At 53.4% G+C, this 19,009-nt stretch overlaps 1 protein-coding gene across 1 annotated transcript in view; it reads left to right on the top strand.

Moving 5' to 3' along the window:
- IQSEC1 (IQ motif and Sec7 domain ArfGEF 1) overlaps positions 1-19,009 on the top strand; it is a 327,675-nt gene that overhangs the window by 78,907 nt on the left and 229,759 nt on the right. The window contains exon 2 of the mRNA XM_065885744.1: positions 15,262-15,291. Coding sequence (XP_065741816.1) covers positions 15,262-15,291 — 30 coding nt within the window. The remainder of the gene's footprint in view (positions 1-15,261; positions 15,292-19,009) is intronic.

Below are 19,009 nucleotides of genomic sequence, written 5' to 3'. Positions count from 1 at the left end.
CATCTAGCTGGGTGAGGCTGCTCTGGGTCTGGTCCCCAGGGCACTGAGGCCACACCTGCCCCGTGCGGGGTCCAGGCCGGGAGGAAGGGCTGCCTCTGTCCGGCTGGGTCCCCGGGGGCGGGCAAGGGTCAGCGGCTCAGCTGTGCCAGTGGGAGGGGGCGCAGGGGCACAAAGGCCAGGGGTCTGCCCATCTCCTCACATACCTAACGTGGCTGCAGTACATGAAAAATTCCCAGCAAGGTGCCCGTCGAGGAGACTATTGGATTTTGTTTCAATAGTGACTGATCTGGAGCTGAAATGTCCGGGGAATCCTCTAGTCATTGGAAGTTCTCCAGATTTTGTCAACACTATGTAATTCCTTCCAGACTTCTTGGGGAAAGGAAAAAACTCAAACTGCCAGGGAGTTGGGTTACTACTGGCCTTTCAAGGAAATCATTTGGGTTTTTTATTTTTTCTTCCTCTTGAAAATAACGAGGCACGTGAGGGTTTCTCCCAGGCGGTCTTTGCCTGCAGAGCGGTGGAAAAATCATACAGTCTTTGGGGTCAGAGGGAACCACCTGAGTGATGGGCATTTATCACTCCCGGTTCACAGATGAGGAAACTGAGGCCTGGGACGCTGAGGGACCTCCCCAGGGACACACCGTCCTGCCTGATGCAGGGCCCTGAGCTACCACATACACGCCTGCGGTGTGACCTCGGGGAGGTCACTTTGCTCATCTGGCAGTCCCCCCCTCCCCGCAGAGTTATCGTGTGAGGAAAGAACAAGGTAATTGGTACAGAGACCTCGGAACAAGGACCTCAGTGCATGTGGCACGTCGCCCGCTGGTCGTTGTGATTTCTGCTGTTCTCAGCCCCTCCCAGTCTACTTGGCACCCACTGCGAGGGGCTAAAGTCCTCTTGCTGGAGCACCAGTTCATCCTGTCACCCCTCTGCTCCAGGATGTTCTCTCTCAGCGCTAAGCCCCACACCTGGCACCGCTGTCCTCACCTCATTCCTCCATTCAGCAACTGTTTATGGAAGACAGACCCACTGTGTGTGTCCCTGCTCCAGCACCTCCTGGCTGTGGTTGCATCTGCCCCCGGCCCCCACCCACCTGGGCAGGCTGGAGGCTGAGACCTCACCGTCCTCGGAGGTCTCGGCGGGGGAAGGAGGGAAGAAGAAAGTGTCGAACATTTTTTTTTTTCAAAATGTGATTTGGACACATGAGCAAATGGGGACGAGTGGCAGCTCTCCTGCCGCAGGCATCCGGGGGGCCTGCGCACCCTCCCCCGGTTCTGGAGGAGTGAAGACACATTTTGGGCTGCCGTCCAGGAGGTGGCTGCCCTCAGGTCTCCTCCCAGAAGCCTCTCTCATTGCCCCCTCTGACCCTTCGGCCTGGACACTTGCTCCCCGCTATGACCCGGTGGGGACCCTCGCGCACACTCAGCCCCAAGCAGGCGGCTCCCTGCTGAGCTTTGCTGACATCCGTCCCAGGACCAGCAGCGAGCTGGGCTTTGCGGATGCTTCCTGTGAAATGACAGGTATCGACAGAAGCACGTGTGACGATGTGGAGCTATTTTACCTACAAAACACACAGTCCACTCGCAATTGGCTGGCACTGACCGGCCAGGAGGAGTTTTCTGGACTTGGCTTTGACAGGGAGGAATAGTCACATCTTAGCATCCTGGCTTCTCCTGGCGGTCTAAGGGACCTTGGAGACGGCCCAGTCCCCCATTTAATTCTGCATGCCCTTTCCACCAACCCAGATTCTTGCATGCCTCCAGGGCCAGGGAGCTCTATTTTTTTAGGTACAACCATCCGTCTTGAGACACCTGTAGTTATTGAACAGTTTTTGTGATGGAGAGTCACAATCTCTACCCCCCTTGTGGGCTGTGGGGCGTGGCTTCCCTGACTCTACCTGCTCCCCTGCCCTGGGGCAGCCGTGTCAAGTCCGCGGGCAGGCCCGCCGGCCACTCCTCCCCGGCTAGGGGTCCTCAGCAGACAAACTGGTCTCCTTCACAAACGGAGCCCCCAGAATTCCAGGTCTCACTCTCAAGGACCCATCCCCATGCCATCCCTGGAGCTTGATGGCATGACTGCTGGGAAGAGTTTCCAGAAGATAAGCGAGGCCTGGTGTGTGAGGCTGAAATCAGGGCCACTGAAGATACAATGCTTGCTCAGGATCTGATGGAGCCTGTTGGGATACGTAATTGTCATTCTGAGTGCCTCCCCCCTCTGTGAAAATCATCTGTCCGAAAGAGTTCAGAATTCTCACCAAGGGGACAGTAGACGCGTTTAAAGAGGGCAGTGGCTTTGGTTGGACCATTTCTAAGGTTCCAGTTCGCTGCCTTCAACATGATCCAGGACTACCGATTGTTTTGCCACAAATATCTTTTACGACTGAACATTTACAGAAGGAAATCTCTTGGGCTTCTCCCCACCGGAGCGGACAGCCGGCTGACCGTGTGATTCCACGCGCTGGTCCTGGGGTGCCCAGCTTCCGGCCTCATCGGTCAGGACAGCCTGGCCAAGGTATTGGAAGTGTCCTTTTCTGCTGGTGGCATCCTAACTCAGAGCGTTCACGCACTCTTGTTGGGAGTTGGAAGCTCTTTGGTGAAGATTTTAACAAGGGCAGTGGAGAGAACTGTCTGGACTCATTACACCTCAGTGTCCGTCATGATGTGAGAGGAGGAAAAACCATTCTCTCGTTAATCTGCTTCTTTGTTCTTCTTCCTGCTGGGCCCTACCTGCTGCCCTGCCATACTCCCCGCCCATGCCCAGGGCCTCTCTGGGTCCTTCACACACTGTGTCCCCTTAGCCCAGCTCAGCCTTCCCACTGAAGCAACACGTTATTCACTGAACACTGTTCCCTGAACATGTGTTAGTCCCATGTCAGCTGTGCACAGATGCCTTGCTTGGCTTCAGGAATTCAGCGGGGAGCGGGGGGATTTACCCAGGGGCTCCTCCAGGGCCTGAGTAAGCCCTGGGCATTATCTAGGCCTAGGGGAGGGGAGGACCCCCCAGTGTGCAAAGGCCCTGAGATGGTCAGTGGGAGGCACTGTGAAAAGCCCGTGTGAGTTCAGGATGGGGACAGTGGCCATTCTGTCCATTGACTTAGGACCAAGCCCTGCCCCTTCCCACCCAACTGCTTTCCTGGGCTGATATAGTCAGAGGGCTTGAGTCTGAATCCTGGTCTGTCACTGCTGATAGCTGTGTGACCCGGGCCAGTGGCTTCCCCTCATTGAAGGCTTGGTTCTCTCATCTGTGAAGTTGGGGGGAGGCTGTGCAAATCATAGGACCAGCTCGCAGGACTTGGGGGGAGTCTAGGTGGATGTGTGTAATGTACCTGAAACGCCGCCGTGGTTAGTACTAAGTGAATGTGTCCTGCTGTTTTCTTTTGTTACGATTATTATTACTCCTTTGGTTCAAAGCTGATGACTCGTGGAGGCTAGTGGGTAAGGTCACAGGCTTTGCCATTAAACTTGGGAGTCAAGTAGTGCCAGTTCCTCCGTCTGCCTGCTGTGTGACCTTGGGCAAGTCACTTCATCCCTCTGAGCTGCATTTTGTTATCCACAAAATGGGGAAGCTAATTCTAAGAGAGCCTTCTGATATGTGCTTGCATGTATTGGCATAAGGACAGGCTGCGTACATGAATTTACTCGCCCTGGTTGTGCTGAGAGAGGGGAAATGGAGCCGGGATGGACGGGGAGAGAGCAGGCACGGGGATACTGTGGACTTGCTCTGTGCGCTTGCCTCTTCTGTTGGATGTGCTCCAAGGAGCACGCATTCCTTTTGCAATTAAAACAAAGCAGCCCCCAAAGTGGAAGAGTTAAATGAAATAGAGGTCCTACCTTCTTTCCAGGGTGCAGTGAGGACTAGATGAGTTAATACCTGTAAACTGATTAGAATAGGGTCTGGTATGTGGTAAGTGCTGAGTAAATGTTAGTTGTTAATAGTAATAGTAAATTATTATTATTACCATCACCGTTACTTTTCAAGCGGCTCTGCAAAATCATTAGCCTCTGTCATGTCACCCTGAGAGAGGTGAGGTCCTCTTTAATCCTGGGGGCGTGGGGTACCCAGGGGATGCTGAGAGTCACCTGTTCCAGGCAGGAAGGTAAGAAGCCCCACGTGGTTCTGGGCAGGGCAGCAGCCCCTGTGAAGGGCCCCCACGCTATTTTCTAGTGCTGCCAGCTTTGGGGGCCCCTCTGTACTAGGGTGGGAAGGGCAGGCGTGTTCCTTTAGTCTGGTGACTGAGACGCCCTTGAGAGTCTGATAAAGCCTGAAGGTAGAGAGGAGATGTCTGGGTGGAAACTCAGTCAGGTCCAAGCACTGGATCTGCAACTGTGACTTCCAGACCTCCTCCAGCCCTGGCAGGTTGGAAGGCGGGGGACGGGGCCCCCAAGGCCAAGAGCGGGGTGCGGCTCTTGTGGGTCACCAGGTGGATGGCTAGGGAGCTCCTCGTGGGCTTCTCCCCTTTCTGCAGCCTGGGACCCCGAGCACTGGCCCAGGAAGAAGCAGGAGGATTTGGTTTTATTTTAAGATGCAGGAGACCTTGAAAAGAGGTGTGTAAGCATTCCGCAGAATGGGTCTCTGTAGATGTCGTTTGCATGACAAGTGTCTAAATCATCAGAAATAGGGAAGAAACTGCAGATGAGGCTGAGCAGAGATACCCTGGAAACGGAGGCCTCTCAGTACTTATTTCAAGTTGATGACAGCGCCCTTGGGCTTGGGATTGGGGGAGAGGAAGTGGGAAACAGGTCCGTTGGGAGTTGGGGCTGATTCATGCCTTGTGAGGCCTGAATCATAGAACTTATATAGTTTGGTGTGGCGCTTTTTAAGAAAAAGACCCGGGCTTCCCTGGTGGCGCAGTGGTGGCGCCGATGCAGGGGACGCGGGTTCGTGCCCCGGTCCAGGAAGATCCCACATAGCGCGGAGCAGCTGGGCCCGTGAGCCGTGGCCGCTGAGCCTGCGCGTCCGGAGCCTGTGCTTCCGCAACGGGAGAGGCCACAGCAGTGAGAGGCCTGCGTACCGCAAAAAAAAAAAAAAAGAAAAAAGAAAAAAAGAAAAAGACCCCAGAATTACGTGTCAGATATGAGAAGGGGCCAAACAAGTGCAGTTTCAGCCTCCACAGCTTCCTGGGAAACCTGCCTCTGGTGGTGAGTCAAACCCAGGGTTTTAGTAAGACAACCTTTGTCTGCGTGTCCACTCTGCCCCTATAGGCTGTGTGACCTTGACCTGGCCGCCTCTCCTGTGTGGACCCCCCGAGGGTGCATACTAAGGCCCTGTACTCACATAGGAGAAAGACAGTGACGACAGGGTGGACTTCCTCCCCGAGGAGAGATGAGAGACACGAGGCTGTTTAAAGGCTGTCTAAAGACTCCAAATCGGCCGCTGTACCATATTTAAATGCCGTTTTGACTCACGCTCCCATTAAGCTACATAACGGTCGCCTAATGCGTCTCGTATTTTTATTGTTTTGCATCTCATGCGAAGATACCAGCAATGTTGTAAACCATCCCGTGGGACTGGAGCGGCCCTCCTCTCTGTCGGCTGCAGTCCCCCCACCATGACCCCCGCTGCCCTGGCCTGGACTGTGTGCGTGCCGTGCCCATATGCGTGTGGGTGACGTGTGTGTGTGGGGAGGTGGCTGTGGACACTCGCGGGGTTTCTCTTTTGGAGCCTCTTGCCCCCTTGTTTGTGCTGAACGCACCCGCACGCACACACGCGCGCACACACACACACACACACACGCCTCAGTGCCCAAGCTGGTGCCTGTCTGTGATGGCTTTGGTCCTAGCTCTGGGGTGGCCCACCCCCATCCAGCTCAAGTCAGCCTCAGGTCCAGCTTGACCTAGGGGCTCAAATTATGACCTCAGGAGTTACCTTAGCCCTGCTCTCCATGTTGGCCTCACTCTCCGGGCAGTGAGCTGCATGTAGTGGCCCTGGCAGCGCCCGCAGAGGGCAGAGAGCTTCTCATCCACAATAGTTCTGTTGTAAGTCCTGGCATGGGTTTGCTGGGCCCAGGTCACATGTTCACCCTCAAACAGGTGACTGAAACGAAGGCGATGAAATCTGTTGACTGGCCAGAACTAGGTTATATGCTCACCTTTTGGTTCTGGTATTATAGAGGGTTAACTTCCCCTAAGCCACGTGGACTAGGAAAGGCTGGGTAGGTAGCTGAGGGTCTTCAAAATAAAAAAGAGGTACTATTGGCATAAGATGAGGAGAGATAGGGCAGGCAGGAAGGGTAGTCACAGATGTCCCCTACCCCACCCAGGGCGGTGCAGCATCCTGGGTCTGAGGGGATAAGTTCACCCCACACCGAGTGGAGAACCCAACTCAGAACCCCTAAGAACCACACATACATCAGGGGTCATGGAGCCTGGAGTTGAGAGCCAAATGGAGACACGGCCTGAGGCAAGCAGAGTGGAAACAAGCACAGGCTTTGCTGCTGGGGCTGCTGCCTCGGAGGCTGAGGCACAGGTGCCCAGGGGCTGTGTCAGTATGGAGCCCAGGTACTGACAGGAAAGAGCAGGCAGGCTGAGGGCCTCTGGGGGCATTCTCCGGGGAACTTGTTAGAAATGTAGCATCTCAGGCCCTACTCCCGACCTCCTGTATCACAGTCTGAATTTTAATCAGATCTTCAGGTGATCCATGTGCACCGCTGCTCTAAGGACTCATCTCTTGTCTCTTAGCCCTCACATTCAAGGGTGGTGGCGCTTAGGTCTTCCGGGGTGCAGTGTGGCCCTGTGTATGAAGGAGCCTTAACCATATTCATGCTCTGTGATGGAGCCAATATTTCTACTTCTGGGACGTTACTGAACAACATCACCAGAGTCAGGGACAAAGAATGCAATGCACAAAGGCTGTAAGAAACTATTGTGAACAATTCTATGTCAATAAGTGAGACCACCTAGAAGAGATGGATAAATTTCTAGAAACATGCAACCTACCAAAATGGAATGAAGAAGAAATAGAAAGCTTGAACAGACCAATAATAAATACGGAGATTGAAAGAGCTGAATTACCAGGACCAGAATAAAAGAAAAACCAACAAAGAAAAACCCAGGACCAGATGTCTTCACAGGGGAAATCTACCAAACATTTAAATAAGAATGAATACCAATCCTTAAACTCTTCCAAAAACTAGAAGAAGGAACACTTCTGAACTAATTTCATGAGCCAGCATTATTCTGACACCAAAGCTGGACAAAAAATTAATAGAGCTACCATATGATCCAGCAATCCCATCTGTGAGTATGTACACAAAGGAATTGAAATCAGGATCTCGAGGAGATATCTGCCCCCCTCTTCATTGCATCGTTGTTACAATAGCCAAGACACGGAAGCAACCTAAATGTGCATTGACTGATGAATGGATAAAGAAAATATGATATATACATGCAACGGACTATTATTCCGCCTTAAAAAAAGGGAATCCTGTCATGTCACAACGTGGATAAACCTGGAGGATGTGACGCTCAGTGAAATGTCAGAAGGACAGATTCTACGTAATGCCGCTTATATGAGGAATCTAAAATAGTCAAACTCGTAGAAGAGAGTGGAGCGGTGGCTGCCAGCGGCTGGGGAGAGGGAAATGGACAGGTGATGGTCAAAGGGTACAAAGTTTCAGTCATGCAACATGAGTAAGTTCTAGAGATTTGCACGGCATAGTCCGCAGAGATAATAATGCCTTATTAAATGCTTGGAACTTGGCTAAGAGGCTAGATCTTCTGTTAAGTGTTCTTATCACAAAAAAAAAACAGTAAACAAAGGGGGTGGAGGAAACTTCTGGAGGTGATGGATGTGTTTATGGCATTGATTGTGGTGATGGTTTCACAGACATATACTTATCTCCAAAGTCGTCTAAATACATACGGCTTTTTCTGTGTCAATTATACCTCAATACAGTAATTTAAAAATAAATAAATTAAAAAAGGGTGGATGGAGAGGAACCTGATTTGCTCTAGGGAGCTGAAGGCCTCGTGGACAAGGCCCCTGGGATGTTGATAATCCACATTAAGTGAGCAGAGCTGGCATAAATAGAATGATATAAACTGCATCATGTTGACTATATAAAAATAATAATAAAAAAACAAAGCCTGGAGATAAACATGCAAAAATATTACAGTATCTCCAGGTGGTGGATTACAGATTTTTTTTTTTTTTTTTGATGTATGGATTGTATTTGTTTCTTTTTTCTGGAATTTTTGAATTTTATTTAATTTATTTTTTTATACAGCAGGTTCTTATTAGTTATCTATTTTATACATATTAGTGTGTACATGTCAATCCCAATCTCCTAATTCATCCCACCACCGCCCCCGCACCACTTTCCCCCCTTAGTGTCCATACGTTTGTTCTCTATACCTGTGTCTCTATTTCTGCCCTGCAAAGCGGTTCATCTGTACCATTTTTCTAGGTTCCACATATACGCGTTAATATACGATATTTGTTTTTCTCTTTCTGACTTACTTCACTCTGTATGACAGTCTCTAGATCCATCCACGTCTCTACAAATGACCCAATTTCGTTCCTTTTTATGGCTGAGTAATATTCCATTGTATATATGTACCACATCTTCTTTATCCATTCGTCTGTCGATGGGCATTTAGGTTGCTCCTGGCTATTGTAAACAGTGCTGCAGTGAACATTGGGGTGCATGTGTCTTTTTGAATTATGGTTTTCTCTGGGTATATGCCCAGCAGTGGGATTTCTGGGTCATATGGTAATTCTATTTTTAGATTTTTTTTTTTTTTTTTTTGCGGTACGCGGGCCTCTCACTGTTGTGGCCTCTCCCGTTGTGGAGCACAGGCTCTGGACGCACAGGCTCAGCGGCCATGGCTCACGGGCCCAGCCGCTCCACAGCATGTGGGATCTTCTCAGACCGGGACACAAACCCGTGTCCCCTGCACTGGCAGGCGGACTCTCAACCAATGCGCCACCAGGGAAGCCCTAACATTTTTTTTTTTCTTTTTTTCTTGATGAGTCTGGCTAAAGGTTTATCAATTTTGTTTATCTTCTCAAAGAACCAGCTTTTAGTTTTATTGATCTTTGCTATTGTTTTCTTTGTTTCTATTTCATTTGTTTCTGCTCTGATCTTTATGATTTCTTTCCTTTTGCTAACTCTGGGGTTTTTCTTTGTTCTTCCTTCTCTAGTTCCTTTAGGTGTAAGGGTAGATTGTTTATTTGAGATTTTTCTTGTTTCTTGAGGTAGGCTTGTATTGCTATAAACTCCCCCTCTTAGAACTGCTTTTGCTGCATCCCATAGGTTTTGGATTGTCGTGGTTTCATTGTAATTTGTTTCTAGGTATATTTTGATTTCCTCTTTGATTTCTTCAGTGATCTCTTGGTTATTTAGTAACGTATTGTTTAATCTCCGTGTGTTTGTGTGTTTTACGTTTCTTTCCCCCCTGTAATTGATTTCTAATCTTATAGCGTTGTGGTCGGAAAAGATGCTTGATATGATTTCAGTTTTCTTAAATTTACCGAGGCTTGATTTGTGACCCAAGATGTGATCTATCCTGGAGAAGGTTCTCTGTGCACTTGAGAAGAAAGTGTAATCTGCTGTTTTTGGATGGAATGTCCTATAAATATCAATTAAATCTATCTGGTCTATTGTGTCATTTAAAGCTTGTGTTTCCTTATTAATTTTCTGTTTGGATGATCTGTCCATTGGTGTAAGTGAGGTGTTAAAGTCCCCCACTATTATTGTGTTACTGTCGATTTCCTCTTTTATAGCTGTTAGCAGTTGCCCTTTGTATTGAGGTGCTCCTATATTGGGTGCATATATATTTATAATTGTTATGTCTTCTTCTTGGATTGATCCCTTGATCATTATGTAGTGTCCTTCCTTGTCTCTTGTAACATTCTTTATTTTAAAGTCTATTTTATCTGATATGAGTATTGCTACTCCAGCTTTGTTTTGATTTCCATTTGCATGGAATATCTTTTTCCATCCCCTCACTTTCAGTCTGTATGTGTCCCTAGGTCTGAAGTGGGTCTCTTGTAGACAGCATATATATGGGTCTTGTTTTTGTATCCATTCAGCGAGCGTGTCTTTTGGTTGGAGCATTTAATCCATTCACGTTTAAGGTAATTATCGATATGTATGTTCCTGTTACCATTTTCTTAATTGTTATGGGTTTGTTTTTGTAGGTCCTTTTCTTCTCTTGTGTTTCCCACTTAGAGAAGTTCCTTTAGCATTTGTTGTAGAGGTGGTTTGGTGGTGCTGAATTCTCTCAGCTTTTGCTTGTTTGTAAAGCTTTTAATTTCTCCATCGAATCTGAATGAGATCCTTGTGGGGTAGAGTAATCTTGGTTGTAGGTTCTTCCCTTTCATCACTTTAAATATATCGTGCCACTCCCTCTGGCTTGTAGAGTTTCTGCTGAGAAATCAGCTGTTAACCTTATGGGAGTTCCCTCGTATGTTATTTGTCGTTTTTCCCACGTTGCCTTCAGTAATTTTTCTTTGTCTTTAATTTTTGTCAATTTGATTACTGTGTGTCTCGGTGTGTTTCAGTACCTCCAGGTGGTGGATTACAGATGATTTTTACTTGTTTATCTTAAACGTTTCTGTATTTCTTCCACACAAGAAAAACAATAGAAGTGATTTCAGAATCTGAATTTGTATCAGTCACAGTGATTAGTTGTAGACGACAGAATCCACTCTTTCTGATTTGAGCAGGAGAGGACTTAACCCTGGGTGTTAGGACTGAGATTCCAGGACTACCAGGGGACCAAGGTTGGATGCCCCATAGCCAGGGACAACACAGCCTGGACAATCGCCTACCCCCACCCAACCCTGTTGCCATGGAAACCCCACTGTCTGTAATGCTCAGGCCCAAACCCCTCTGTTCCTTGCCAGCCAGGAGCCCCATCCCTCCACCGCCCTGTGTTGTTTGCTTCCACCTTTTAAATCTTACATAGACATCTGTCCAGAGGAACTCAGGTCACCCGCCGAACTCTAGATGCAGAGGTGTCTGAGAAATGTAGATTTCAGTTTTCCAGAGGCTAACTTATGCAAGCCATGGAAGGAGGGGTTGGCACACATGTTGAATGAGTCAGTCTGCAGGGTCCACCACAGAAGTGAAACAAGAGGACGAAATGATCACTTGTACCCTTGACATTGTGAAGTCCACATGGCGGCTCAGTTATCCATGGTGTTATCATAAGGACGGCAGGGGGCTCTCTCTTAGGCCAGGGAGCACTGGCTGCAGAGCCCCTCACCCCAGCCTCTCACTTCCAACCGCCAGCACCTCTGTGCCTGGGGTCTTCTCTTGAGGCTGGAGACCCCTTGGCCTCCTGTGTGGCAGGCTGGAGTGTGGAGACTTACTGTCCCCTAGGAGCAGACTCAGCTAGGACTGCAGCAACTTGCCCCTTGGGTGGGAACTCTGCACTGGCCCCCAGGGCTCCCTGGTGGACCAATTCTTGTTGCCTGCAGTGGGGGCTCCCACAGTGGGGGGCAGCTTGATAACAGCCGTAATTAGGCAACTTCTCTTTGTCTTCTCACTTCCCTTGCCTTCACCTCCCAAGTAAACTCCTTGTGCCAGAATCCTTATCTCCAGGTGTGTCTAGAGCATCCCAAACTAAGGCATCTCTGACCTGAGCATCACACATGTAAAGCCTCATCCTGGCCCTGGATGATCCACTGGGGACAGTCCCCTGAGGTTGGGTTAAGAGGTATGAGACTGCTTCTGTGACCTCACCTCCATTCCTGCCAGTTTAGGAAGTCATCCTGATCCCGGTTCCCATTCATGGGCAGGAAACCAGAGGGCTCTGGGAGGCTCCCGCTGCCTGCTGCCCAGTCCACGCTAGTGCCACGTCTGTGCGCACACAGGCCTCATCTGCCCAGCCCCCCTGCGTTGTTCGTTGCTCTTTCTGTCCTAGGACTGACAGCGATATGCCCTGGAGTTCCAAGGGTCCTCTGAATGTGCTGTCCTTGGTGTAAATGTGACTCTGCTGTGTGTGGCTTTTAGTGTGTGAGGTTTGGGCCAACTCCATCATGGGTTCACACAGCAGCCTTTGCCATGGAGCCTGCTGGGTGCCAGGCCCTTGCTGGGCTCCGGGCATGGGATGCATCGTCTCCTGTGGAAGCCACCCTTCCCTCTGCATGAGACAGGGGGCTTCAGGCAGCTTTACTGACCTGCTCCTCTGATCGGGCATCAGCCGACCTCACCCGTCCGTGCCGGCTTTTGCCAGGGCTTCCTGAGAACGGCTTTGGAGACTCTCCAGCTGACAGAGGGCTGCTTTGACCTTGTCTCGGCCCCTGGGGGAGAGGGCACAAGGTCTGTTCCTGTCTTCATCACCTGCCAGTGTGGAGGCAGTGTGGCCGTGATGGTGGGCGCTGATGCCCGCCTGGAGGGAGTCCAGGGTCCTTCTGGACAGGGGTTTACACTCAGGCAGCTGGGAACTACCTGCTGTCTCATTGCCGCTGGTGAGAGCAAGGGGCGGGCTGGGTGCTGCCAGGGGAGCCCAGGCTCATCCGCCTGTGACAGTGGGCCTGGGTGCTTGAGTGGCAAACTGGGGGCTCTGTCCCCCTGTGTGCGGCTCCCAGTGCTCTTATCTCTCAGGAAATTCCAAGGGTTTTGGAAGTTTTGAGCAGGAAACTGTGGATGAAGACCAGTTGCATGTGAGAAATATATTTTTGTAATAGGGGCTTGGGCAGGCGCGTGACCCCATAGCGCTCGGTCATTACTGAGCAACCAAAACCGTTACTGCGAGAGCCTGAGAGCGGGAAGGTTATCGCGAGAGCCTGAGAGCGGGAAGGTTACCACGAGAGCCTGAGAGCGGGAAGGTTACCGCGAGAGCCTGAGAGCGGGAAGGTTACCGCGAGAGCCTGAGAGCGGGAAGGTTACCGCGAGAGCCTGAGAGCGGGAAGGTTACCGCGAGAGCCTGAGAGCGGGAAGGTTACCGCGAGACTCTTAGCTCCGCCGTTAGAAGCCACACTCCACCACCGGCGGTCCTCGTGGTGGAGAGCGCAGTGAGTGAGGGGTGGATCACAGCCTTCTCCCCGGGGCTCTCCAGGCTCTCCCGCCTCGGGCCGGCGGGGGAGCTGGGCGTCCCGGGGGACAGGCTGCGTCCCCCCGGGCCCTCGCCACGGCTGCCCACTGGCCGGGCCCAGGCCTTGAGGTGGCGGTGAACCTCTCCCCATCCCCGCCTGCGGGACCCAGTGGCGGCAGCAGTCTGCATGGGTTGCGGTCCGTGGGACCTGGCACACGCTCCCCCCGCCTCCCGTTTGCGTGGCTTGAGGAGCCTGAGGGCCGGCTGGGTCCTGGGCTCCCGGCATCCTCGGCGATGACAGCTGGGCAGGGTCTGGGGACCTGGCCCTGAGGGCGCTGTCAGCTGAGATCTGCCTCTTCAGCCGGGCCTGGGCACTGGCGGGAGGACCCAGACGGATGCTTCCAGGCACGGTACCCAGCCCCCGCAGGGACCCCCTCCTCTTAGCCAGGCCTGGACCTCGGAGGGCGAAAGTCGAGCCTGGGGACCTTGCCCTTTCTTGTCAGAACAGAGAATAACATTTGTTTTGGTGGAGGGTTACAGGAACGTCGTTCCCTGCCCAGGTCCCGACCTCAAGAACAAAGGATCTGACACCGAGAAGTTCTCAACAATTAGCCACGCCCCTCGCTCACCTTTGGGGTTTTTAAGGCATGAGCCACCTGTCTCCTTGCACAGCCCTGCAATAAACCTTTCTCTGCTCCACACGCCGACATTTTCCTATTGTTTGGATTCACTGTGGTCGGGCACATGGACTTGCATTTGGTAACACTTTGGTCATCTGAAAGACCAAATATGTAAATACACGTTTCTTATAAATGACAGTATCCCTGGGTAACCAGTCCCTGATCAGGAGTCACACACCTGCAAACCCGTGTCCCCTTCCGTCTCCAGCCCTGTCACCTCTGCCCAGACTTTGAACACGGCAGAATGTGGTTTGCTGACCACTGAGGTTGCGTCGGGAGCTCAGCCTGGCAGGAAGAGGGTGGAGTTCGCATATCTGGGTTCAAAATGCACCTGGGCACTGGCCGGTCCTGTGACTGTGGCACTTAGCCTCCGGGACCCTCAGTCCCTCATGTGCTCAGTGGAGACCGTGCTGGACCTGCCAGGTTGCTGTGGAAATCACAGATTACATGCATCAGGGCCCAGCCCAGGGCTTGGCACACAGTGAGGACCGAATAAGGAGCGTGTCTCATCGTCGTCATCATTGGTGGCACCCGAGGCTTGACGGGATGTGGCCTGTGGCTGTGACACAGACACCTGAGCGTGACGATGAGACACGCTCCATGGCCTGTGGCGTTGTGTGGCTACAGCGAGAGCCGTGGACATGGCATTCTGGGCAGCCACCAGCTGCCGGCATCCCGGAGACACGGTCCTGCACCGGCCTGTCAGTCAGCTTGAAAGGCAACCGGGATGACATCTTCTCCGACGCAGCAGACAGGGGGAAGGGGCACAGGGTGGTCTCCTGAGGTCAGCCAGCCTGGCTCAGTGGGAGAAGCCACCCCCTGGCTTCCGTGCTGAGGGGGCCATGCAGCCAGTCTTCAGGATGACTGGAAAGGCAACTTGCTGAAAGAAAAGTCATCTGACTTTAGGTTACGTGTGTTTTTATTTCTCAGGCTCTCTGGCAATGAAATCCAGTTTGGGATGTTCAGGGATTAGAGTCCCAAATGTGCTTACTCGCAGCCCTTAGCTTGTTCAGGCCCAGGAAGCCCGCCAGCCTCTTTTGCCCTGAGCTGTTTAATCCCAAAGTCCCTTTCCCTCGGCTTATAGAGCAGAAGTCGTCGCTGTTGATGGATTCCGCGTGTTTCTCGGTCTATGTGAAAGTTCAGTGATACGATCTTATTGTCTGGTTTCTTGACATTGAGCCTTGTCTCCTTTGTAAAGCAGTGTAATTGACTTCTGGGCACTTGAAAATAGATCTGGGAGTGGGGAGACACACTGCAAATACAAGCAGGGGCAGCAGCAAGGCCAGCGCAGCGCCCACGCGCATTCGTTCATTCACTGGTCTGGGTGCTGCCTTGCAGAGCCTGGACACAGAGTTCTGGAACCGTTGCTCCCCAACTCCTGTAAAAACAATTACCTTCGAAGTGATGGCCATGAGGGGGGTGGGAGAGGAGCCCTAAAGCTCCTAGAGGTGGCCCTGGGGCTGGGTAGGGGGCAGCTTGCTGAGGCTGGAGAAGGGATCCTGGGCAGCGGGGCTCAGGGGCCCCACGTCTAACATCCTCGCGTGGGTCCCCGGCAGCGGAGGGTCTGCATTCTAAGCGTGTGTTCTCTCTCGTTGCAGGTCGGAAGGAGAAAACTCCCGCAGCGTCAGGTATGTCAGGTGTGTCATCAGCCTCCATCTGTGCCTCTGTCCTGGGAGTGGGTGGCGTTGGTGAAACCATGTACTTCGCTTTCTCTCTGACGGGGTCTGGCCAGATCAGAGCCGTGCCCGCCACCTGCGCACCTTGGCCGTGCTGTGCTGGCTTGGGGTCCTGGAGCTAGAGCGCCAGTTTACTGCGTCGGCTTTCCTGGTCCTTGAGTGACCTTCACGGAGGTCACCCCACTTGGTGGTGGTTCCTTCCCATCGGGGCTGATGGTGATCGGGTTTGCCTGGGCTGTGACCCACGTAGGACCAGAATCGTCTCAGCTCAGACAGCCCCTGAGGCCAGGCTGGGCAGGTGGGGCAAGTCTTTGGGGAGTTTGGTGGAGGCACGGGCTCTCAGCCTGGACTGCAGTGTCTCTCCAGGGTGCGTGGAGCAGACCGATGGTACTTTCTCGGGGCCTGCGGTGGAGACCCCTCTGCCTCCTCACCCCTACCAGCTGGGGGCTCTGAGTGGACCCCGTGGAGGGTGTCAGCGCCTCAGCCCAGGGGCTGGCGCAGCAGGTGTCAAGGCTTGAGCTGGAGCCAAGAAAGCCATGGGGGATGGGAGACAATGGGTGGTAGAGAGAGTCGGGGCAGGAAGGAGAGACAAGGAGGCAGTTAAAGAGCCACAGGGGCCCCGGGGCCCACTGGCTGCAGACCGGATGGTAGGTACCTTCCCGTGACACCCTGGGGAGAGGAGATGCTCATCCAGGTCTGGCGCCGGGAGTGTCAGGCAGGGTGGGGTCTTCTGGGCAGCCTGCGGAGCCCGAGGCAGAGGTGAAGGTAGCTGCATCGCGGGGAGGCTCCCTGGAGTCAATACCCTACGCACTCGGCTGTGGCTTAGCCCAGGAGACACGGGCGGGGCCAGTAGAGGGCCTGGAGCTGGTGGCCCCAAGTCATGCAGGGTCCCAGCCGGAAGCAGAGGCACACACACTCAAGGGGACCGAACAGAGTGTCACAAGGATGAGGGCCTGAAGGGGCTGGGGGAGACGCTCTGAGGGACAGAGGGTGTCCAGGAGATGCAGGAGTTGGCCCGGCCGGGCATTCAGGGACATCCCAGTGATGCAGCTGGGAGAGAAGAGTGTGCTCTCAGCTGCCGGCGGGGAAGAGGCCCAGGGCTGCTGTCCGTGACCAGAGCCAGGTGCAGGAGAGCGTGGGCCTCACGTTACATCCTGGGGCAAGGGCGGGAGACGCAGGCAGCCACAGAATGTTCTCTCAGGAGGTGGGGGGCAGGGCAGGCAGGGACAGGGTGGCCCCGAGCCTCCCCTGAGTCCCTGCGCTGTTGTTGGGCTGTGAACTGTACCCGTGTATGACCTCTTATTAAAAATCAAGAGCCGTCCGAGCTGAGGGTGGGTTGCTGAGCAGTGAGCGTCCCGGCACTGGGGGTGTGCAATGACACTGGAAGGGGATTGGCTCGCGGATGGGGGGGTGAGGTCCCGTCCCCCACCCCCCGCCCCGTTGAGATCTGAGAACCCCCCTCTCTGGCTGACACACTCACCCAGAAGGTGTTGCGGCTGAGATGGGGCCCTGCAATGAGATCTCCTGAGACTTGTGGGTCCAGCCGGGCTCCCCATGAGCAGCGGTGGGAGGTGTGTGTAGGATGAGTGAACCTCGAGGCGGCCAGCGAATGGCCCTGAAGAGCTTGGGCGCCCAGCCAGTCCCCCACCTCCAGCCTCAGCATCTCGTGGTGGTGATGGAGGGGTGTCGGGAAGGTGGTTCTTTGAAGGCACTGATGCTGGAGCCGGGCCCAGGGAGGAGGGTTCTCCCCTCGGGGGAGGGGGGAGGACGTGTGCAGGGAGCCGGAGCTGCATCTCTTGGCTGCCTGGCGGGAACAGGAACGGCCTCGGGACGCGGGTGGCGGAGTGCAGCGTGAACATACGCTCCCAGCTCCAGCCAGAAGGTTCTCGGCAGGACGCTGGGCGCTCAGGCGCCAGGCGAGGAAGAAAACTGATGGGGGCGCGGGCAGAGAAGCCTGCGTTTCAGCTCTTCTAGGGCTGAGGACCTCACCCCGATGGCTCCAGCCCACTTGGCTGTATGCACTCCTGGGTCGTGGGTGGAAACTGTCAGGACTTGAAGGTGCCGTGTTCAGGTCTGGACTGCGTCTCCATCCTGCGTTTCAGCTCCGGGGCCGTGGACGCCGGCATCAGGCCTTGGCCACATGTCACACCCTTTGCTCGCCGGTGTGGGCACAGCACATACACACGCACGCACACACAGCCCTCCCTTTGCTCAGGACCAGGAGCTGCCAGGCTGCTCAGATATGACCCCTGATGGGTCCCAGTCCTCTCCCCATGCTCAGGTCACTGCCTCCCAGCACAGCTGCAAAATTGGGTTTCCAGGGAAGAGTGTCGTGGGGTCTCTTCTGTCAGTGAGCCCAGACCCCGCCGGGTGGCCTCTCCGTAGCCCCTCAGCCCTCAGGGCCGCCAGAGGGAGTGCTCTGAAGCAGGGACCCTCTGCTTCTCCTCCACGATCCCCGTTGCCCCTCGGCCGGCACCTCCCACCTGTGCAGTCTGGTTTTCCAATAAGTCCCCCTCAACCTCCTGCTTGCTCCCACCCGGCGGTGCTCCTCGCCTTCTAAATGCGTCCAGTGACTCCCTGCCTGCCTTCTGGCTTGTGCGTGTGACTCGTGCCGTTTCCTCTGCCCCCTCCACGGGGCAAACCTGCGCCTTTCTCCCCCTGAAACTTCGAGGGAGGCAGCAGCTTGGGGGGATTGAGGGGGGCATGGATGAAGTGCTGTCCTCCCCTCCACCCCTTGATGCTGAAAACTTGGCCTCTGTGCACTGGTGCCGAATCGAATCTCAGAGACAGTTTGGGGTGAAGTCGAAAAGAAGAGCTTTATTGCTTTGCCAGGCAAAGGGGGACACAGCAGACTCCTACCCTTGAAAACTGTGTTGTCTCCTCCCAGGAGGATTTGGTGAGGAGGTTTATAGCAATGGTTCAAAGGTGGGGTCGCTGATAAGGATTACAGTGTGTGCGGGACCTGTAGTCCTTTAATCTGGTCTCCGTGGTCTCTTGATGAGCTTCTCTGGTTCCTTTAATCTGACCTCAGGTGGTCTTCTCTGGAATGAAGAATGCTGACGTCTTCCATCTGTAGGGGTTTTAGTTCTGTAAAGAGCTCAAAGATGTTGTTGTGTGTATCTCTTGAGGGGGAACCAGGACCCCGCCCCAAGGCTGCACTGTTGTTTCTTGGCGTCTCTGCATCCCCTCGCTGCCCTGATTGGCAACTGTTTGAACTGCCCTTTGGAACTCAGGGAAGGTCGTAGAGGCTGAACAGAGAGGCTCCTTGCCCAGGAGGAGCCCCGCAGGGTCCTGCTCGGTTTCATCCTTGCCTTCTGTGGCTGCTGTGCTTGCTTTTGATATCCAAGTTCATGCTGCTTTTGCGTCCTAGTGATGTGAGCCCGTCTTACTTCCCCAGACAGAGTAATGGACCCCGGATGTGGCCCTGGGTCGTTTCCAGGTAGGCCAGCACCTGCCAGGCACACGGCAGGCAGCAAGGGCCTTAGTGGAATGAATTTACCTGGTATCACTAGGTATCCCTGGAGCCCCAGCGTGATATCTTGCATATAGAACATGGACAAGCTAATGTTTGTTTTATTGGATTCAGGACCCATAAATGTTTTCAGGCCATGAACTTGGAGGAAAAGAGAAAAGTGGACCATTCACCTTGGTCAGTGGAGAATCCTTCACA

This window comes from Phocoena phocoena, chromosome 10, assembly GCF_963924675.1.
Source record: "Phocoena phocoena chromosome 10, mPhoPho1.1, whole genome shotgun sequence".
NCBI lineage: Eukaryota > Metazoa > Chordata > Mammalia > Artiodactyla > Phocoenidae > Phocoena > Phocoena phocoena.
This window is presented reverse-complemented; position numbering and strand designations above follow the sequence as displayed.